This window comes from Microtus oregoni, unplaced genomic scaffold (genome assembly GCF_018167655.1).
Source record: "Microtus oregoni isolate MIOR12 unplaced genomic scaffold, Mior012 000011F_ref0000422, whole genome shotgun sequence".
In the NCBI taxonomy this organism is placed as follows: Eukaryota; Metazoa; Chordata; class Mammalia; order Rodentia; family Cricetidae; genus Microtus; species Microtus oregoni.
Window position 1 is genome coordinate 42,091,250 of NW_024543070.1, and position 23,911 is coordinate 42,115,160.

The 23,911-nt window shown below is 38.0% G+C and overlaps 1 protein-coding gene and 1 non-coding gene across 2 annotated transcripts in view; both read right to left on the reverse strand.

Annotated features, from left to right (window-relative positions):
- The window catches only part of Mib1 (MIB E3 ubiquitin protein ligase 1), a 114,260-nt gene that overhangs the window by 51,509 nt on the left and 38,840 nt on the right, over positions 1 to 23,911 (reverse strand). Inside the window, exons 5-10 of the mRNA XM_041659691.1 lie at positions 23,500 to 23,566; positions 21,289 to 21,493; positions 19,182 to 19,365; positions 12,178 to 12,322; positions 10,344 to 10,477; positions 6,940 to 7,047 (exon numbers count right to left, since the gene is read on the reverse strand). Of these exons, the coding sequence (XP_041515625.1) occupies positions 6,940 to 7,047; positions 10,344 to 10,477; positions 12,178 to 12,322; positions 19,182 to 19,365; positions 21,289 to 21,493; positions 23,500 to 23,566 (843 nt within the window). The remainder of the gene's footprint in view (positions 1 to 6,939; positions 7,048 to 10,343; positions 10,478 to 12,177; positions 12,323 to 19,181; positions 19,366 to 21,288; positions 21,494 to 23,499; positions 23,567 to 23,911) is intronic.
- LOC121453741 lies at positions 15,409 to 15,538 on the reverse strand. Its single transcript, XR_005975059.1, has one exon. It is a non-coding gene; the product is annotated as a small nucleolar RNA SNORA70 (small nucleolar RNA).

The window sequence follows — 23,911 nt, forward strand, 5'->3', positions numbered from 1 at the left end:
GGGTCTCATATGTAGGTAAAAAACATGCTTTACAGCCTGTGTACACCCAGCTCATAACAACCAACCTTTCAGACAAGAGCTCACCAAGTAGCCTCAGCTAGACTTAAGCTTCATGCCTCAGTCTCCCAGGTCCTGGTACTTTCAGTGTATACAACTGAAAACTTTGAAGTTACATGAAAACTATACTAGTATCAGCTGAGTGCTAACAAAAAGTATGTACAGCAATGTGGTCTTAATTACCTAAGCAGAGATTCGACACTAGAGGAACAAAGTGGTCTTAATTACCTACATAGAAATTTGACATATTAGTCAGAGTTACATCTAAGTGCTGAATATACCCACTTCTGTATATTTGAGAACAGAAATATTTTTCTAAATAATGCATAAAAATATAAAAACTGAAGACTGAACCAGTAAATTCCACAGTTCCAAATTCTTAAAACTCTTTGATAAGAATTAAACTGTGCTTGCCACACTGTATAACAGTCATATTTCTAAAGAGATGAGATGAACTTTTTTATATAAAGAAAAGAAACTACTTTATAAATGGAAAAATGGTTGTGCTGTACCATAAAGGCAATATATATTATGTATCACATACATTTACATATAACTAGATCATTACCTTTGCAGAGGTAGATATGCATAGAGAAGGGTACTATAAATGTTACTGTATTCATGAGAATACTACACTCCAAAATGTCAACACACTATTGATGGAGGAGGGTCATCTGTCTATTGGTTAATAAAGAAACTGCCTTGGCCCTTTAATAGGACAGAAAATTAGGTAGGTGGAGTAGACAGAACAGAATGCTGGGAAGAAGGGAAGTGAGGCAGTCGCCATGCCTCTCCTCTCTGAGATGGATGCAGGTTAAGATCCTTCCTGGTAAGCCACCACCTTGTGGTGCTACCAGATTATTAGAAATGGGTTAATCAAGATGTGGGAGTTAGCCAATAAGAGGAAGTGTTTAAAAGAATACAGTTTCTTTTTTTTTTTTCTTTTTTTTTTTTTTTTTTTTTTTTTTTTGGTTTTTCAAGTCAGGGTTTCTCTGTGGTTTTGGAGCCTGTCCTAGAACTAGTTCTTGTAGACCAGGCTGGTCTCGAACTCACAGAGATCCGCCTGCCTCTGCCTCACGAGTGCTGGGATTAAAGGCATGCGCCACCACCGCCCGGCCAAGAATACAGTTTCTGTGTAAAGCATTACTCCAAAACAATGACTCTCAATCTGCGTGTTAGTACCTAGCAGTGGGCACCCAGTATCACTTAAACTACTTTTCAATGATCACACAAGTAAACTGCTGTAATTAAATACCTCTAAAACAACTGAATAAGTACAAAGCAGGCATTCAATTCAAGATAGATTTTTGTTGTTGGGTTTTTGTTTTGTTTTGAAGTATTTGCCTGCTATCTTTCAAACCACTATCAAGGGTGATATTTATATAGGAATCTGGTTCAATAGCATTTCTGGATAAGGTAGAAAATTTCTACCTTGTGAATATTTCCAGCTGAATCAGATTAGGAGCTTTTGTCACCAGAATGAAGGAATAACAAGCACTGTAATCAAATATCCCAGAAAAACAAGCATATGTACATGTACACACATCCTGACACAGACAGACAGACAGAGAGAAATGGATAAATAACTAATTTTCCGAATCGCCAATTTAAATGGTTTTTCCTATTACAATTTTTAAAATTCTGTGTGTGTGGTAGGCAGACAGAAAGACAAAGAGACACAAAGAGGCAGAAAGAGAGTATGAGTGTTAGTTTGTGGATATGTGCTCATAAATACAGGTACCCTTAAATGCAGAAGCATTTTCAAATCCTGGGTCTAGAGTTACAGACATGTGAAACACTCAACGTGGATGCTGGAAACTGAACTCGGGTTCTGTACAAGAGGAGTATATGCTCTTAACCAGACCCATCCCTCCGACCCCACTATTATAATTTTTACCTTTACATTTAAAAAGGGAACAATCCATTAATACCAACTAAATAAAATGGGGATCATTTATGAAGATGAATTTGTTATACTTATGGTTGTTAGAAAACTATTAAGTGAAGCCAGACACAGTGTTACACACCTATAATCCTAGCACAAAGGAGGCTAAGGTAAGAGGACTACAATTTCAAGGCCAGTATGGACTATATAGTGAGGTCCAGGATAGCCTTGGGTTAAACAGTAAGTGAGACTCTGTCTTAAGATAGACAAGAAAGCAGGCTGTCAGGCAGGCAGGGAGGGAGGAAAGAGAATAAGGAAAAGACAGAAAGAAAAGAGGAAACACACACACAAAACAAAACAACAACAACAAAAACACCACAAATCAGAGCATGTTATGCAGGCCCTATCAACAGTTTATGTAAAAACAAACACTAAAAGTTTTAAACGCTGGTATATGAACAACACTATAAAGAAAAAAACATTTTAAAAAATTAAAGATTATAGAACACACATACATACAATAGGACACTACAATTACACTTGTTTCTATATTTCTCTTCTAAACTGTCTTCTTCTGAATTATTCTGAATAGGCTTCCAGCATGGCCGGTCCCTATGCTATCCACATAAGGTTCTATGGAGACTCTGTGAAGGGTCCTTAAACTAACCCTAACACCACACCCTTTCTCTCCTGTCCTCCTTTCAACGTTAAACTCTTGTTCCTATTGCAGCTGCCCTATATTGCCTAAGAAAACCACAACCCACATAGTAGCAAAAACTGCCCCACAGAGCTATATGCATCTGCTTCCTCTCTGAGTACCTTTATGTGTACATCAGAATCCACAGCCATTATTCTTGAAATGGTTTACCCATCTATTTTCTCTCCTGCTCCTCACCACAGCTCACCTTGTCTCCATCCATTCTTATACCAGACACAGAAGTTTCTGCACAGCAATGTTGCTGTCTCTCTGTGACACGGACTGATTCCCGCTGCCCTTCTGCTTGATTTTTCTTTATCAAGGTGGCTGAAGAAGACACTGTTTTAATCTACTCAGTATTTGTGACTGCTACAATTTGGAAATGATTTGTTAGTATAAAAGTGCTGGAAGCCTGGTCCCCACATTAGGAATAGTAAGAGTATTAAGAGGTGGTGAATCTTTAAACCTAAAGGGCCTTGAAAAGATGAGTACAGGTCTCACAGCAGCACGTTAGCTTCAGAGTCTCGCTCCTACAGGCCATCTTGAGTCTCTCTAAATACAATACTTCTCCACCATTGAACAAATGTCCTTGTAGTATGATTGAGCATCTTTTGGGTATATGCCCTGGTGTTGCTGGGTCCTGAGATAGCCAGAACCTGGAAACAACCTAGATGTCCCTCAACGGAGAAATGGATAGAGGTGTAGCACATTTACACATTGGAGTACTACTCAGCAGTAAAAAAAACAATGACATCATGAAATTTGTATGCAAATGGATGGAACTAGAGAAAATCATCCTGAGTAAGGTAACAGAGACCCATAAAGATAAACATAGTATGTACTCACTCGTAAGTGGATATTAGCTGTAAAGCAAAGAATATTGAGCCTAGAGAATCTAATCTGGGTAACAAGGTGAACCCTAAGAAAAACATACATAGATCCACCTGGAAAGGGGAAATAGACGGGATTGCCTGACAAGATTGGGAGCATGGCGGTGGGGAAAGTAGGAAGGGCAGAAGAGGAGGGGAGAGGAGAACTTGAGGGAATGGGATAGTCAAGAAGGAGGAAGGACAGAGATGAGAGCAAGGAAAGAGATATTTTGATTGAGGAAGCCATTATGGGGTTAGCAAGAAAACTGGCACTAGAGAAATTCCCAGGAATCCAGAAAGATGACCCCAGCTAAGACCCTAAGCAATAGAGGAGAAGGGTATCCAAATATCTTAAATATCACCAGAGAACCTTCATCCAGCAACTGAGGGAAACAGAAGCAGAGACCTGCATCGGAGCACTGGACTGATGAAGAGTGGGAGTAGAATATGAGCAAAGAGTCAAGACCATGATGGGGACACCCACAGAAACAGTCTACCTGAGCCAATGGGAGACTTCAGCATAGGTCCAAACTAGTCCCTCTGAATGAGTTGTATGGCTGGGACAGACTCTGGGTCCACTGGCAGTGGCAGCAGGATTTATCCCTACTGCTTGTACTGGTTTTTGGAACCTATTCTCTTTGGATGGATACCTTGCTCAGTCTAGATATAGTAGAGAGGGCCTTGGACTTCCCCCAAAACAATGTGCCTTACCCTCCCTGAGGAGTGGATGGGAGTGGGGTGGATGGGTGGGTAGAAGGAAGGGAGGGAGTGGGAACTGGAATTCATTTGTAAAATGAAAAAAGATAGTTTTCTTTTTCAAAAATTATTTAAAACAAACAAAACATAACTGCTCCATCACTCTCCCTTCTGTCTACTGATGGGGAACCTCCTTCAGCCAATGGCCTTTGAGAGGCTGGACCAGGTTGCGTGTGGCCTTGGGTAACAAAAAGGCTCAGGTCCATCTGTTCTCTTTCTCTCTCTGCTCACCACACCTGGATGTTGAATTTCATTCCTGTTCCCCATTACGATCTGTGATTTCTCCTTTAATAAAGAACCCCTTACTATACCCTATTCAGAGCTAGTGTGGGATTCCTTTACTCATGTTCCCCTTCAGTCTACAGTTGACATTCCAAGTCTTTCAGTTTTTAATGGTGATGGGGTTTCTAATAACAACTTCAATTACTCTGGGAACAAATATCTGAAACCATATTAATGGTGGCAATTTGAGTCCGGCTTGGTATTTAACAGAAAGATCCTTTTACAGTGATCAATCTTGAAACCACTTACCTATTCCTTTTCCACTTTTACCGATTTATTTTGCTGTTTTCATTAATGAAATAAGCAGAATTGGACAGAAGAAACAACTGGGTTTTTTTTTGTTTGTTTGTTTGTTTGTCTCGTTTTGTCTTTTGGTGTTTTTGTGTGTTGGTCTGTTTTTTGGAGACAGGGTTTCTCTGTGTTGCCCTGGAAATCCTAGAACTCCTATAGAACAGGCTGTCCTTGAACTCAAAAGATTCACCTGCCTAAAGGCCAGTGCCCTGCCACCAACACCCAGCAAATTAACATCTGTCTTAAGAAAACAAAACAAACAAACAAACCTGTATTGTCTACTTCTGCTGGTAAAGACAGAGGCTTTTATTGGTTTTAATTAAAAAAAAAAAAGTAGTTTCAGACTCTTGTTTCTATAGCTCTCTGATTTCAGAAGGGCACAAGTATTTCACTAGCTGTTACTACTTTGGATTCTGGAGTCACTAAATTTAAAATGATATATTCAGTTCAATTTCACTCCACTCCCCTAAATCCAACCAAAACAATAATAAAATAAAATTAATTGCCCTCCATTTAAAAAACACTAAAATTAACAAAATATCTCTGTGTGTGTGTGTGTGTGTGTGTGTGTGTGTGTGTGTGTATGTATGTTTTGTGAGATAAAGTCTTGCTACATAACCCTGGAGGCCCTCAGACTCAGAACAATTCTCCTGCCTCAGACTTACAAGTGATGAAATTACAGATATGTGCCACCATACCTGATAAAATAATTAACACACAACTGGATTCCTAAATTCACGATCAAGAAAAATGTTAACTTTTATACTACTGCAAATGAAAAATAAAGTTATATATTCCATTCACAATAAAACATCACAGTAAAAATAACTCATATAATTGACATCTTCTTCAACATTAATTTTAAATTTAAGCACCTGGGTTTGGAGAGATGGCTCAGTAGTTAAGAGCATGTACTACCTTGCAAATGATCAGGTTAAATTCCAGTACCTATATTTGGCAGCTCAGAACTACCCATAACTCACCTCAAAGGGATCTGATACCACCTTCTGACCTCCAAAGATACCTGTATTCACATGTACAAGCATGCATGTACGTGTACACACACACCCCTGCACCAGCAAATGTACACTGGCAGACATGTAAATAAGCACAAGCATATATGCACATCAACACACAAACATATGCATTCCTTGTCCTCCCACCAGGAAAAAAAAAATTAAACAATTAAAATTCATTCAAACTCTTTTCACAGGCAACAGAAAATTCCAACATGAAAAATGAACTATTTAGTGGTAAAATACCATAAGCTCTTTAGCTGTCCAATAAGATAATCAGAGAAAAAGAATAAAAGTAAAGAACATAAGATCTGGAGACTTCCTTTTTAAAGGATATATCAATAAGAACAAGAGGGAGAGCAAGAGAGAGAAGAGAGAAACTCTAGCAACTGAAGTATCTGAAGAAACAGCTTGGAGGGCAAAACTACTACTACATATCCTGCCTGGTCTAAATTAGAATAAATACAATCCTGATATCCATGGGGAGAGGGCGACTGTTTAGTTGGTTGGTAGGTTTGTTGCTATTGTTTTGTTTGTAATGTTACAGTTACTAAAACAAGCTAACATTCCCACTTTATATACAGAACCAATGTCCCAGCTGAAACTCCTATGACAGTATTTGTTGTCCTTTTATAATACACATAAAGTTAAGCATATACACTTGGAGGGATAAAAATGTACTGTAAACACTTCAAAATAAAATAATAAAGAGGCTGAGCAAATGACAAATTGTAAGAAAAAAGGATCTCTGAGTTCTAGGTAAGAAAGACCTTGATCCCAAGGGTATAATGCCCCTAATACAATTCTAGTGGGAATTGTGAGCAAGCTCAGCAGTGCTCCAAACATTTCTACCCTAGAAGAAGGAAATAATGTCTGAAATATTGAGGAAACATTAAAAAGACAGAGAGAGGAATAGAGAAGAAAATAGAGAGAAAGAAAGAAAAGAAAGCCTTTACCATTTCTCAATTTTTCATTCGACTCTGGACAACACTAGGCAAATATTGAATTTCAAGAATGAAATTCCATCTTATGTAGAATTATTTCTAGAAAGTTTACTGAAGCTGTTTTCAAGCTTAGTTTACATACCTCTGCTTCTACATCTACATTTTGTTTCAAAAGTAACTTCAAAATATCAACATGTCCATTTTGACTAGCAGCCTGCATAGCTGTGTGGCCAGCACACTGCCCATTCACCTAAAAGGGAAAGGGAAATAGTCAACAAACATCACAAAAATCAGAGATAGTCAATATATACCAATTTTTCCACCATGTATAGTATATGGTTCTTTGAGAATAATCTGACATTAAAATATCACAAACATAGATCATCAGTATTATTTAAAGATGCACGTGAAGGCCAGATGCATGTGAAGGCCACCGGCCCAGATCGTGATGTCTTCCTCACTGCTCACCACCTTATTTTTTACTGACTGGTTCACCTAAACCACGTGGCCAGCAAGCCCCAGGGATCTTCCTTCCTCTGCCTCTACAGTACTATGATTACAAGTATGCCACCATGTGCCAGCTTGCTGCTTGCTTATATATAGGTGCTGGGGATCAAACAGACCCACATGCTTGAACAACATGTACTTTACTGACTCAGCCATCTGCCCAGTCACCCTTTACTTTTCTATTGTGAAAAGTAAACACTTAACTTGAATAAATTAACTCCAAATAAAAGTTACGCTACAATAGCCTGAATAGAAATGTTAGCATAAACACAACATAGGACTTAACTTGTCTGCATTACTCAGAAAGCACACGACAGTCTAGAAAACTTAAAGATCAATTACATCTTTGTAAAGAAAACAATGGTAATTACTAATACATCACAAAATAAATGTATAGTGTAAGTTTACTGACATACATTTTCTGTATGAACTCAAATAACTATGCTTAAAGGAACTTTTGACAGAAGTAAAACAAAAACTTTGCTTTAAATTTTTGGTATAAAAGACATTGTTAAAAGTAACTTTAAGATTAAGTAAATTTATTAAATTCTCTAATGAAAAGACAGACAGGCTGGAGAGATGGCTCAGAGATTATGAACACTGGCTGCTCTTCCAGAAATCCTGAGTTCAATTTCCAGAAACAACATGGTGGTGCACAACCATCTATAATCGATCTGGTGCCCTTTTTTGGCCTTCAGGCAGAACACTGAATACAGACTAAAATCTCCTGAGTAAATTGGGAGCATGGGGACCTTGGGGGAGGGTTGAAGAGGGGAGGGGAAAGGAAGGAAAGGAAGCAGAGAAAAATGTAGAGCTCAATAAAAATCAATGTAAAAAAGAAAAATAAATAAAACGGAAAACTGAAAATGAAATCAAGAAAACAAAGAGCTGTTCTTTGACAAAATAAAAAATAGACAAATCTGTAACTTGACTAAAAGGGAAATACGCAAATAAAACTGGAGATGGGGAAAAAATTATAACCAACAGCATGGAGAAATCGAAGGATCACTGAGATTTTTACAGCTGTATGCCCACAAAGAATCACTGAGATCCTTTACAGCTCTTTGCCGACAAAGGATCACTGAGATCCTTTACAGCTCTTTGTCCACAAAGGATCACTGAGATCCTTTACAGCCGTATGTCTACAATGAACAAACTCATGGATATATGCATCCCTATCAACACTGAATTTTCAGAAAATAGAAAACTTGGATAGAAAGTAACATGTAAGAAGGAATCAGTAGCAACCACCCAAAGACTTGTTTTGTTCAACTGTACCTCTCAAGGAAGAACTAATGCCAGTTCTCTTCAATTATTATTCCAAACTCTGTCAAGCAAGCATTATCTTGGTATGAAAACTAAACAAGGACACACACAAAACAAAACTAGAGGCAAATATCTTTGATAAACATTGATGCAAAACCCTTTAAAAGATTATTCATCACAACTGTGTAGTTTATGCAAAAAATGCAAAAGTACTTCAACATCTGCAATCAATAAAGATGATTATACCACTCAACAAGGGACAAAGAAATAATATAAACATCTCAATGAATGCAAAAAAAGTACTTGATAAATCTAACATCTCTTCATGATGCAAAGTGAACAAACTGAATATAGCTGGAACATACTTCAATATAATGAAGAGAGCATACAGTGAGCAGCAGCTAACAGGCTAAATGAGAAAGCTCTTAGATTTGGAACAAGGCAAGGATGGCCACTTTGACCATGTATTTATTCAACCTGGCACTGGAAGTCACAGAGCAATCAAACAAGAGAAAAAAACAAAGGGCATCTATGTACCACGATTAAAATAAACCCAGAGACAGAAAATCGTGTTCAAACTGAATATTAGAAAACCAAAACAGCCAGCCACTGGCAAAATGATGACCCTGCCTCCAGGAATCTCAGAATGAGACTCAGACTGAGAGCTGTCTCCTCTCGAGTGCTGGGATTAAAGGCGTGCACCATTACCACTCTGTTTCTAGAGCAAACTAGTGTGGCTACTGGGATGAAAGGCGCGTGTCACACAGGCCTGTAAGGCTGATTAGTGCTGCTGTTTTACTCTCTGATCTTCAGGCAAGCTTTATTTTTTAAAATACAAATGAAATATCACTACACATCTGAACTGGAAGAATAGATCAAACTTTCATTGCAGGGGACATGATTTCTAAACAGAAAACCAGAAAGCCACCATTCCTGTTATCCCAGAATCTCAGAGACAAGGCAGACGACCACCCAGGGCTACAACGCAAGGTCCTTTCTAAAAGCCCAAGAGAGGGTGGAGAACAGGAAGGTAAGTACAAAGGGGAAAACAGAAGGATAGCGGGCTATCCCTGAAGAAGACCTCAAAACATTACTTGAGTTAATAAATGTCACTAACAAATGGCATATCTCAATAGCAAGCTATCCAAAATAAGAAACTTTCATCCCAGTTACAACTGGAACCCAAAAAGTAACTAAGAGTAAATCTGACCAAGAGGTCAAAGATTTCTAAACTGATGAGGAAAGAAACTGAAGAAAACACATAAATACAGAAAGATATGCAAACTTCATGTATTACAAGAATAATAAAAACATCCAAAGTCCCAAAGCGAGCAACACAATATATCCCAGTGATAATCCCTGACAGAAGCAATAAACTAAAAAACTCTAAAAGTTATATGGAAGCACACACACACACACGCCATCTTGAACAGAAAGAACAAGGCAGAGAATATTATAGTACTCTGACTTCAAGATATACTCAAAACTATAATAATTGAAACAAAAACAGATACAAAGAACATACAACCCCTGCATCAATAATCAGCTGATTTTTTGACAGTGGAAGCTGAGGGTAAGGTACATACTGGAGAAAAGAGTGTGTATGTTCAATAACCAGTACTAAAAATACTGCCCATCCACATGAAGAATAATAACAGGTTCATACTTATCAACTGAAAGAGTCAATTCTAAATGGCTTCAAAACTTCAGCCTTTATTAAATTATTAAACTACGATTTTTGCTATCCCTCAAAAGCTGTTTTGAAAGGCTCACATCCACATCTGGTCTCTTCAGCAAATCTTCCACTTTAGCCACGTCCCCATTGGCAGCAGCCTTAACCAGTTCTTCATTGAGGTCACCAGATTCTTGGGTTTCAAATAATTTCTTCAGAAGCTGTGACAGTCTTTCTGCAAAGCACAAAACAAACTGCTAGTAGAGGAACCAGATTCCTAAACACTTTTCCTGTTTTACTATTTTACTGTGTACAGACTACCCATGAAGTAATAAGCCTTGATACCAATACATTAAATTCAACCCAATAAATATTCTATAATCATGTATTTCAAGTTGTATATGCAGAAAAAGTAAGGAGTGACAGACTAAAACAATTTGATATTTAAAGTCATACTAATGATACTATAAACAAAACACTAGCATGGGGAATCTTACAATGATACAATGTCTTAATTCTATAGTTCAGATCATAAAACACTACAGACTTTACAAAACTCAAGAGTGCAACAGTTATGATTTAGAAACAATGTAACCTCTATGGTGTCTTGGAATATACATTAGGAGCAAATCAATTTGCAGCTGAAAATGAACATATAAATGTGCTGTCAAGTGCCACTTGACTGCCCTAAAGAGTAGAATTAACACAGGATACCAAGTTCCTCCCTTAATTTTTGGAGTCATTACTCAAAAGCAGAAAAATCAAAATTTGGGGTAAGAGAAAAATCAAAAGATATGCCAAGTCCAATTATTTGAGAGTAGGTATTAACTATTCTTCACCTTTTATTTTATATGTAACCAAGTTAGCTGCATCTAGCCTCAAAACAGAAATCAACACTGCTTAATTTAAGCCATCTGCACACTAGCAATTTGCAACAAGAACTCAAAAGAGAGAAAGAAAGCAGCACAGAAATAAAATCTTAAATCATTCTTTCTTTTTAGATACAGGGTCTCAACCTGCCCAGGCTAACCTCAAACTCAGATCCTCTTGCCTCCCCCATCAAATATGACTACAGGGTAGCACAACCATATCTACTAACCTACTGTTTCCTTTTGTACATTCCACTTACTATTATGGCTCTGTCTCCCTTACTAGACGGCAAGAATAGACATACAGTAACTTAGAAAATGTTGCAGAATAAAACTGACAGGCACACAAAGTTGGGCATTTGAAGGAATGTTAGGAATGAGTTTAGCCAAGAACTCAGCAAGTTCACATTTTACCAGTTCCTGAAGTTATGCCAGTATAGTAACTTATTAAATGCTAAGAAGAAAAATATAATTGATAAATAAAAACACACAGGAGGAAAAACATCTGCTAACAATAATGTTGAAAATAAAAAGTAAGCTAAGAAAGAAAAGATTTTAAGAAAGAGAAGGATTTTTGGCAGAAAATGCAAGTTCTGACTAGAGATCAAAGCTGAGCTTCAAGTGTCTCAGGTCTGCTACAGAGAAGCCTGACATGCCCCAGAAAAATTACAAATTCATCACCTTTTCCAGAGAGTATTTCAGCCAGAATGATAGTTAATCAGTGTACTAAAAAGAGAGAAAGGGGAGAGAAGGGTGGAAAGAAGGGAAAGAGGAAGGAGGTAAAGAAAGAAAAGTTTACAAAGTACGCCACACCCCAGTGAACCTACACTATGGAAGAAAGCCAGATGGACATACAAGACTATCAGTGTATGACAATTAGTTTTGCTGTTGTTTGTTTGTTTCTCAAGTCAGAGTTTCCCTAAGGAGCACTTGCTGTAGCACTAGCTCTGTAGACCAGGTGGCTTCAAACTCAGAGATCTACCTGAATGCTAGGGTTAAGGATGTGTGCCACCAGGCCTGGTCTGAGAACTGGGTATTATGTTTAAGGAAGCAAGATAAAACATACCACCAGATGCATTGCTAATGGCAGATCCTGCAGAAGCCACCTTGGAAACTGCTGCAGGATTGTATGTCCAAGAAGTTCCACAAACTTCCACCTTTAAATCACTGTCTGAATAAATCTGTTGTACTCGGCCAACTTTACCTAAAGTCTTTAAAAAAAAAAAAATTAAGAAAAAAGATTTATTATTAAATTCTATCACCATCATTTGTATTTTAAAGTGTTGATTTTATGTGTTCCTAATTTTAAAAATTTTACATAACCATATTCAAATGATTACTAGTTATAAAATTAGTTGTATCTTTTAAAAACATCTGAATAATGAATTAGAAAGCTTAGCTATTAAGAGCACCTGCTCTTGTGGGTTTCTGTTTCCAGCACCCACATGGTAGCTCACAACCAATTCTTTTTTTTTTTATTTTTTTTTATTTTTATTTATTTATTTATTGAAGATTTCTGCCTCCTCCCCGCCACCACCTCCCATTCCCCTCCCCCTCCCCCGATCAAGTCCCCCTCCCTCATCAGCTCGAAGAGCAATCAGGGTTCCTCTCACAACCAATTCTAAATCTAGTTACAAGAGATTGAATACCCTCCTCTGGTCTCTGCAGGCACCAGCATACATGTGATGCACATACATGCATGCAGGCAAAACACGCATACATATAAAATATTAATTATCCTAAGATAAAATTTTAAAGTAACAACTTCAAAAGAGGAGTGAAAAATAATATGTGCTTTACATAGAGTAAGAAGGTCAGCCAGGCACAGGTATCAGTAGCAACCTGACTGATGTTTTCAGCAGATGTTAAACCCTGTCCTAAGACCTTTACATGCACAGGCACACAACCCAGAAACAAGCACTTCCATTGGCTCCACCTGAAACTCAGAGACAAAAGCCACTCTTTTAACATTACAGAATCACAACAGCTGAAAACTAGTGAGACTAGAACAACAGCCAACTACTCCCTAACAGAAATAAAGTTAACCTTGTATACTGTTGTCTTGTTTGACTTTTCCACCTTCTTGAAACAAGTCCCACCATTTCTAGAAGACAGTCTTGTCTTTTTGCCCATTCTTTCTCTTTCACATATATAGATATGCACATAGACTATACATATTTAATAAATACTACAAAAAAATGTTTTAGTTTCTTTTTCTTCCCCCCTTTGATCTTTATTAGGGGAAGCAGTGAACAAAAGTAAATAATAGCATACTGAATTATCAGCTCATGGCCAATCATTCCTCTCTACACATTCTCCATTCCCAGATTGCATCAGCATATACATACAAAACAAACATTAACAAGAGACAACAGATCTTCTACTATTATCTACCCACCCAACACTATCAATAATTCTGTATCATAAAACATAAAATATTGATATTTAAATTCCTGTCATATAAATAACTTTAGTTTGTTTAAAATGAAGACCCAAAAGTTAATGAGCTAGAGAGAAGGCTTAGCAGTTAAGAACACATACTGTTCTTGTAGAGTATCTAGGTTTGGTTACAAGCACCCCACCCACCCACCCACACATACAAAATCTGAATAATGGACTGGAGAGATAGCTTAGCCATAAGAGTATGTGCTCTTGCTCTAGTTCCAGGAGATCTGATGCCTTCTTCTGTATGCTGGGGGCACTCACAATCACACACACACACACACACACACACACAGATCCAGACAGACAGACATGTAAAAAATAAATCTTAAGGGCTGGAGAACTAGCTCAGCAGTTAAGAGCATTTGCTCGTGTGGAGGACCAGGTTTAATTCCCAGCATCCACAGGGTACCTCACAACTATCCATAATTCCAGTGCCAGAGGATCTAATGTCTTCTTCCACCCTCTGTGGGCACCAGGCACATACATGGTGCATATATACAAATAAGCAAAACACTCATAATGCTTTTTTGTAAATAATATGAAGTAATGGGATTATTTGACCTATGAGGCTTTTATCAATCTAAATGCTGCTAATTGCTGTAACTACACAAACAGGCTTGTCTGTATGTGACGAGTGAGAACTCTTCAAGCTGGCTGTTCGTTCTGTGAGGGCAACTCTACAAGTCCCTGAAGGCATCTTTGCTATCTGTCCAAGGCCCGTCCTCATAAAACTTTCCTCTGTAGTAAGGGGTTTATCTGAAGCATAACCTGCAAAACACTGGTAACTGCTACCACGCTCTCACTCTTACAGGTTTCTCCACGACAGAAGTCAGTAATGGGGTTTTATTTTCTTCTGTTTTTATTTTGAAAATGTATTTCCCCCAAAAAAACTTAGTTCTTATTTTAAATGTATACATGCATGTCTCAGTGTATGTATGTGCACCACAAGTATGCAGTTGCCCACAGAGGCCAAAAGAGAGCACCAGATCTCCTGGAACTGGGGTCACAGACTAACCTGAGCCAGTAGTGAGCATTCTACCAACTGAGTTTAAATGTCCAGGCACAATTTTTTTTTAAAAAGAAAATATAAAGTTTGTATTGTCCTAACAGCTGTATTTAACAAATATCTTTATATAAATACAAATGTGAACACACATCTTTACTCCTTCATAAAAAAAAAACCTCATATACATGAATATGTCCATACTGTAGTATGAGGAATAATAAGTTACTCATTCATATACTCTTATTACAACCCCCACTCCCTTCTCCATCCTTCTCACACACTTTTTTTGTTTTTTAAGACGGGGTTTCTCTGTTTGTAGCCTTGGCTATCCTGGAACTCGCTCTGTAGACCAGGCTGGCCTTGAACTCACAGAGATCCACCTACCTCTGCCTCCCAAGTACTGTGAATACACACACTTTTTACAAGCAGAATGGATGTGATATTCATTAGTGAACATGACTAGTGGGGTATAGAACTCCAGCACAGTTGAAGCCCGAAGGGGGTGCAGGGCCTTACCAGTTTTCTAAAATACAAGAACTGAGGATATATTTGATTTCATAGACACCAGAAATGAACCACTTCTTAGCTACCATGTCTTCAAATTCATTAAACTTAGTGAAGCCCCATTTCTTTGAGGTATGTATGTTCTAGTGGCCAGAGAACTTAAACTTGGCTGTACATAGGTCACTAATCATATTCCTTATTCTTAGTAAAAATAAACATGATGACCTAGTCAATTTGAATCTTATGCCTTATGCCTTAGAATTTTCCAAAGGTTCCCTGGATTCCTGTCTAGAACCTAGATGGGGAAAAATACTAAGATAAAAAATATGCATACCCACCAGAAACTGACTAAGGATCCTTAGGGCAACTCATACAGTAACAAACAGGCTGAATGCACCACCACAGAGGCTGTTACTTGCAGCTGTTGCACAACAGGCTTTCAATAATCTTAAATAATAGTATTTCCATGCTAGTTAACACAGCGAAAAAGCAAACAATTTTTTAAACTTCTCCTGTTTCCTCATTTCCATCTCTGACACTTTCAGTTACGCTGTTAGAACATATAATCATTGTACATACTCTGTTCAGTTTAATTAACCAAACAAATACATATTACATGATCAGCTGGTCCAGCTCTACTCACCTAGACTGTCTCAATTCTTTAATAGATTACTCAAAATAGGCTTATGGGAATAGAGCCTTTAAATTCTTACAGACTCAGAACAATTTACAAACTTTACATCTCAGTTTGGTTAAATACTTGGTTTTCCTTAGTTATATTACATATTGATATATACAAATAGTTATATATTTCTTAGCTTTATTAATTAGCACCATTTTCTAGCATGAAACAATGAAATATTTTTCCATACAACAGAATGATCTTCTTCCCACTGTGAGAAATAATTTGACCTAATCTCTAAGAAAAACTTACAAATCCAAAGAGTTTTTCCTATGCATAAAAAGTAACTTATTCCATCAGAGTGGGTCATTTAGTCTTCAACCTGTTTTCAATTTCAAAAGCATTTAGCTGGAATTTCAAGTGTTAGCTTAGTGGTAGACAGCTGTCTGGCATTCACAAGATCTTAGTTCAAATATTAGCAATAGCAAAAAACAATTCTATTTGATTCAACCCTTTACTTATGCTGGGTTTACATACACATATATCAGATATTTTATAAGTGCCATTTTCTATAGAATGTATTTTTCTTTTTTATATTTAAATATTTTATGCTTTTGACCCTTCTATTCCTCAAGATACTATTTTGGTAATTACGTGCATTCCTTCCAACTTAATGATCACTTTATAAAAAACTTATTCATGCATGTGTATGTGGTTTGTGTCTATGTGTATTACATAAGTTCATGAAGGGACGTGAGTGTGTGCGTGTGTGTATGCACCACTGATGCCTTCCACTATAACTCTCCACTTAATTTCATTACATTTTTATTCTTTTATTGTGTAAGAACACAAGTGTGGCTGAGCATGGTGGTGCATGCCTTTAATGCCAGCACTTGGGAGGCAAAGGCAGGCGGGTCTCTGTGAGTTTGAAGTCAGCCTCATCTACAGAGTGAGTTTCAGGACAGTCAAAAATACACACACAAGTGTGGAGGTCAGAGGACAACGTGAAGGAGCAGTTCTCACCTCTCACCATGTGGGTCCTGAAGATCAAACTCATCATCAGCCTTACCTGCTGAGACACCTCTCCCTGGCTTCTACCTCACCTTCTGAGATAGAGTTGGGGTCTCCTTCCCTCCCACTCCCTCTTTTTCTCCTTCTTCTTTCCCGTCTCTCAACTCAAGGCACTCACCCCCTTGTTAGACTGGCAGGCCAGCAAGCTCCCTGGATTTGCCTCTCCCTGCTAGGTCACAGATGCTTGATGTTTTACACAGGAAAATATGGAAAATTTCCAGCCACAGGAAATATGCCTACTTGGTAGGTTCTTTGTAAGTGAGCCATCTCCTAAGTCAATCATTATGTTTTTAAATGACCCTTTTCTTCTTTTTCTTTCTTAAGTTCTAAGATCTTGTTTCTTTTATTTCATTCTTCTCTATCTTGACATCCTTATTTTAGCTTATTTTGAATTACTTGACTTTAATGTTTTTGATTTTAAGATTTATTTATTATGTATACTTGTTCTGCCTGCATGTATGCCTGCATGCCAGAAGAGGGCACCAGACCTCATTATATACGGTGGGACAATGGTCCTGTACCCTGTAAAGATTTGTCACTTGTATTGGTTTAATAAAATGCTGATTGGCCAGTAGCCAGGCAGGAAGTACAGGCAGGGCAACCAGAACAGGAGAATTCTGGGAAGAGAAAAGGCTCAGTCTGCACTCGTCACCCTGACACAGAGGAAGCAACATTAGAATGCCTCACTGATAAAAATACCAAGCCATGTGGCTAACACAGACAAGAATTATGGGTTAATGTAAGATGTAAGAGTTAGTTAATAAGAAAGCCTGAGCTAATAGGCCAACCAGTTTATAATTAAATGTAGACCTCTGTGTGTTTCTTTGGGACTGAACGGCTGCCGGAGCAGGCAGGACAGAAACAGTTAAAGATGGCTGTGAACTACTATGTGGCTTCTGGGAACTAAACGGAGGACCTCTGGAAGGCCTAAAGTATCTGACAGGCCATTTTCAGAGGCAGAAAAACTCACAAGACTGTCCTACCCTGTCTTGGTAAGCTTTGGCAGTCATTTTTTGCTTGTATGCTGGTTGTCCAGTTTGGAAACTGTGCATACTGTCAGTAGTTGAGGCAAGGAAGTTCTTTGCCCAAAAGCCAGATTTGCCAAGAAGAAAACAAGCTCCAAGTGAAGGGTCTTCAGTGCCCAACATTCTCTCGGGAATAGATCAGTGTTGCCAAGAGCAATCGTGTCTCATATCAAGAGAATTCTGAGTTATTCAGTTACAGCACTAATCTCCACACTAGCCACTGAGAATCAAATACAGCAAACAGGTCCTGCTCTCAGGTCTACCAGATATCTTATGAATTCCCTCAGCTGCAATACAGCTGATGTGGGGCAAGTAGCTACCGGTACTAGCTACTCATTCATATTTTAAGGCAATGACTATTTTATATTTCTTGTTTTGTTGTTTCTTTATTTTCTTGTTTTGTTTTGTTTACAACTGTATCCTTAAATCTAACAGGTTTATCTTAAGTCTAAATTATCTACTGAGGAGTACAGCTAGAAGGATAGACAGGATAACAGTAAAGACAAGACAGGAAGATCACAGAAGATAGGATGAGGCTACTTAGGGCAGGAACTGAGGGTAAAGAGGAAGAAATGGAAGCACTGTCCTAAGAAATGGGAGGAGGGGTTTGAACAACACACAGTAGGGTGATGGGTTTCTAAGGGGAGAGAGGAAGCACAGAGGATGGAAAGTGGAAATAACAGAGAGCCGAAAAGTCAGCTGTGCAAAGGATTGATCAGGAGGACAAAACAAGATGGAAGAAGATGGGCTACAGAACCAGGAACAGAAAGAAACAAAGTAAAATAGGAGGGGACAAAAGAAAATCTGGTGAAAGAAAAGAACAAATAAATGAAGGACAAAATAAGCTTGTTTATTATTGTTGAACAGCTGATGAAATGTGTACTGAGTGAAAAACTAAAAATTAAGCTGCATTGTTGATATCAAAACCACTCTGAGAGACATGTGTACGTACTATCCCTACATCCTGCACATCTTAGGCTACCTGTACTACCGAGACAGAAGCGCATGCAGCTCTTACATTTGGGAACTGAATATCAGGAAAACCTCTGCCTCCTAATACTACATTATACCCATTATTAACAGTGTTAGAAATACTAGCCCCTTCTGGATCTTCCTAGGCTAATGCAACTGGAATAAACTAGGCATAAGTACACCTCGCTGCCTATGTACACCTAGAATACAACTCTACTAATATGTACATATACACGCGTGTGTGCTCATGTGTGCGCACACATACACATACAGTGTGTATGTAAAGCAATCCTTTGCAATTACATTTGAGTGATATTTTTAAATGTAACTTTCAATTCCAATTGTTTCTAAAAAGTAATTTGCTTTAATCAATTAATTCTATAAGCAAAATATATCTCTTCCCAAGCTATTTTACATATCCTTACTGGAAGCATTGCTTCAGCCCATTCACCGTGTCCTCTCTGGAGAAGTTTAATTCTTTCCAGATCATAACAAACTTGCACAAGATCGCCCACTTGAAACTGTGAGGTGCCTCCTTCTGCTCCCTGTGCAGCATCCCCACTTCGGACAATGTTTGCCTTAGTGAGAACAGCAGGATTGAAGGTCCACCTACAAGAGCAGAACCAGGCTCAGAACACAAAAATTCATTCAGGACATCTTTAAACATTGAAGGGAGAAAAATCATGCACCACTTCAAAATAATAAAGCAATTCTCGGCAACTACATTCTGAATGAGTTTTATTTCTTTGTTATATCATTTTCAATGCTTACCAGTACATACGATACATAACAAACATCTCTGTGTGTACATCATTGTGCATACATAATTGGTTTCTTCACAGCTGCTTAAGGAAAAGCTTTCTCTCCTGATCACATATATTTACTTACCATTCTGTCCTAGCTACACTGCCTACCCAATGTGCCATGACAACCCTTTCACAGGCATCACATATCATATATCCTGAATATCAGACATTTACATTCCAATTCACAACAGCAGCAAAATCAGTTTTGAAGTAGCAATAAAGTAATTGTATGTTTGGGTCACTATATTAAAGAGTCACAGCATTAGAAAAGTTGAAAACCACTGACCTAGAACACTGCCAATCTCACAGATAAAGGCTCTCTAGTTTTAATTTGCCATGGGTAATAAATACTTTCCATAATTTAATACCTGTGTCAAAATAAATCTGATCTGGGGCTGTAGCTCAGTGATACTGACTGCCTGGCATGCCCAAACCCTGGTTCAATTTCCTAGGACCACACACATAATTTCTTCTGTTTTTGTTTCTTCGACAGAATCACATATAGCCTAGGCTAGCCTCAAACATACAAGAATAACTTACTCTTTTGTCTTCCTGCATCTTAATCCCGAAATCTTAGATTACAGGCCTGTGCCACATATCTGATCTATGCAGTGCTGTGGAATGAAGACAAGGCTTCATTTATGCCAGTCAAATATTCTATCAACTGAGCTATGTCTCCACCCCACAATTATGGTTTATTTTACATAAGCATTTCTCCATGCTGCTATCATCTTCCTGACACATACAAAACACACTGCACTTAAACAAACACTGAACTCCAATGCAAAAAAAGATCCTTTGTCAAATAAATTCCTAAATTATTTACATCTTGTACACTTTTCAGAATCCAAGTACTTATCTGGAATAAGAGGATCTGAAAGATTAGATTACATTTTAGAAAACAAACAAACAAACCTGTTCCTTGAACTACGCAAGAGGCCAGTTAAATGACTCAGTGGTTAAGGCAGTGTTTCTCAACCTGTGGGGTAGGGATCCCTTGGGGGTCACTATCAGACATTTACACTACAACTGACAACAGTAACAAAATTACAGTTATGAAATAACAACAAAACAATTTTATGGTGGGGTCACCACAATATGAGGAACTATATTAAAGGGTAGCAGCTTTAGAAGGTTGAGAACCACTGGGCTAAGCACCCTTACTGCTCTTGCAGAGACCAGGGTTTGATTCCCAGGACCCACATGGTGGCTCACAACCACCTTTAAGCCCATTTCAATGGATTCTCTTCTGGCCTCCAACAACTCCTGCATACCTATGGTGCAAATAACTCATGCAGGCACACAAACACATAAATAATAAATAAAACATTACAAGCATACAAGAACACTTGTTTCTAAAGCAACCCCAGAGGGAAAGAGGCTCTAAATAGTATGACTCATATACAAGACCAATGAGATGGATCAGCAAGTAAAGGTATTTTTACCACTAACCCTGACAACCTGAGTTCAAACCCCAGAACTCCTAAGATGGAAGGAGAAAGCCGACTTCTGCAAGCTTCCTCTGACTTCAATGTAAAAGTGCACATGTGCATGCAGGCAAACATACACAAACATACCTAAATACCTTACCAGCATATTCTGAATTTGTATATACTGCCTAAGGACCAACATTTTAAACCTTGAATTACAGCATGTTACTTGCTTCCTTTAAGGCTTCTGTCCCTTATGTTAACTTTGTCATCAAAATTCAGGAAATAGTACCAACCTATTGCCACTTGGATACTGCACTACAATGTCATGATCTTCATCAATGCCACAGACAGTTCCAGTTGTAGTTAAAGTCTCAAACATCCCATCAGTCCATCCTCCGTGACCATGCTGCAAAGACTGTACGATTTCCAGGTCAAGGTCTATATTTACCAGGTCACCAATCTGCAGTCCACCAGGATTCCTGTTGCCATTCTGCTCACCTGTCATCCCAAACACAAATAATGAAAGGGGAAAATGAAGGAAAAAAGAGCCACTGTAGTAAGCAGCTGCACTCATGTGTGTGTGTGTGTGTGTGTGTGTGATCACTACCTTGTTATCATGACTGATTAGAAGTCTATGTTAATTTTCTAGTTCTTCTTTATTTTGTCTAATCAAAAAAATTTGTGGTGTTTTTGTCTAAGAGTCTGTTCTTTTCATTTACTTTACCTCACTCACTTATTGACCAACAACTATTCATGGTGTTCCCTTAGAACCTTTTAATGAAAGTTTATTTTTAATTGACATGTGATAATTGTACATATTCATGGATACACTATGATACTTACATATATAAAATGTGTAACGAGCAAATCATGGTAGTAAGCATATTCATTTCCTCAAATATTTATCCTTTATGATAAAAACATTTCAAATTCTTGATTCTAGCTATTTTGGAACCATAATACTACAAGACACCAGTATGTGCCCAGTAACCCACCCTTCTTTCAAGTGTGTTATTAAAAACAGAAAGGGTCTAGATATTTTTTAAACCCCATTCAATCTCAATGTGTTTTACAAATTCAGTGTAAGAGTCTAGAGCGGAGTTTTCAAGTACAAAAAAAGTAAAAAAAAAAAAAACCATTAACTTAAACACTGCAGCAATGTGAGCCAAAGTGTGTCTGCAGCTAAGTGGTGTGCCTCTTTTCAGGCAGGCAAAAGGCACTGGGCTCAATTCTCAGGACCACAAAAAAAGGGAAAAAAATTTTAACAATATAATCACTCATAAAAATTAAATGAAGCAAAATCTACAAAAGACTACCAACCCTAAGTCAGAGTAGAGAGTCCTGGAGAATAAGAACAGTCAGGGATTTGCTTGGACATCTTGCTGACTAGCACTGCACCAGAGCCATCCACAGTACCCATAGTAACAAAACAGAGAATGTAAAGGGGAAATCCCATATTTCTTCCTCAAATGTGCTTAGTATCATTTTTAAATAAACTATACATTTTTGTCTAAAGTCAATTAAAACAAAGGTCCCAGGATAAAGATTTAAAACCATAAAACACTACACTATGGATCTAAACGTTCATGTTGAGCTTATACTTTCCTTATAGAGGCATAAAGACAGCAAGAAGGGAAGAAGAGTTCACCAAAACATGTGTATGTCCTACACCCACCTTTACAAAGAGAGAAAAGCGTGCTGGAAGAAAACGGAACTTATGACAAAGGGCAAGTCAGATGACTCAGAGAGGATGGCACTGTGCAAGGGAGGAGGGCTTCTAGGGACTGAGGGCTTCATCCCAATAATGCATTTGCAAATGAAAGCAGGTCTGGCTTTTCATACTCTTTACAAATGGATTTATGTTACTTGGAATTATATTTGCTATATTACCTTGATCATAGAGCTATTCTTTTACTAGGAAATTAGTTTTATGGTGTAGGAGTTCCTTCTGTTTGTGTGTTGCTTTCAATGGGTAATGAATAAAGAAACTGTCTTGGCCTAGTTCATAGGGCAGAACTTAGGTAGGCAGAGAGGACAGAACTAAATGCTGGGAAGAAGAAAGCAGAGTGAGGGAGAAGCCATGGATCCTCCGCCGGAGATGAATGCCAGTTAGAATCCCCAGTAAGCCACTGCACATGGTGATACACAGATTAATGGAAATGGGTTAAACTAATATGTTAGAGTTAGCCAATAAGAAGTTAGAGCTAATGGCCAAGCAGTGTTTTAATTAATAGTTTCTGTGTGGTTATTTCACTTATAAGCTAGCCAGGCGGCCAGGAGAAACAAGCCTTCCCCTACTCCCCCAATTCCCAAGACATAACAACTCCTGAGCATAAATAAACCATGGAAAAGGAATAAAGGTTTTAAAACTAAATAAAATTAAACCAAGTATTTCTCTATGTAACTTTAATGATAATTAATTTTTCTGTCAAATTTAGACATTATCCTGATCATTATAGATCTGACTCATGATTTAGCAATTTTCTTTAATCTGCTTAACTCACCTAACACAGGGCAATGATCTCTGTAGAAAGAACCTCCTTTGGCATCCTGGACACACTTCAGATCAGACTAAGGAAAGAAACCAAGAAAATAACCCATGAAAACTTGAAATACGGCACAAGGTCTAGAAGAGGCACGTTTCACTCAGCACACGGCAGAGGCAGCCCCAAGAGTCACACCTTAGACCAGAACACTGATCTGACAAGACGAGCCTGATTTACTGCCCGCTATCTAATTTTAGAGTTCAAAGTTAACATTTCAACATTAAGTATTTTCAAAAAGCACATGACAAGCAACAAACTCTAAGAAATACCCAGTATTTGATAAATGCACAACACATTGAAATTTTAAAATAATTTTACCCAAACTAAAACAAAAATCTCACTGCATCTGATCCTTTCAAGCACATTTGTT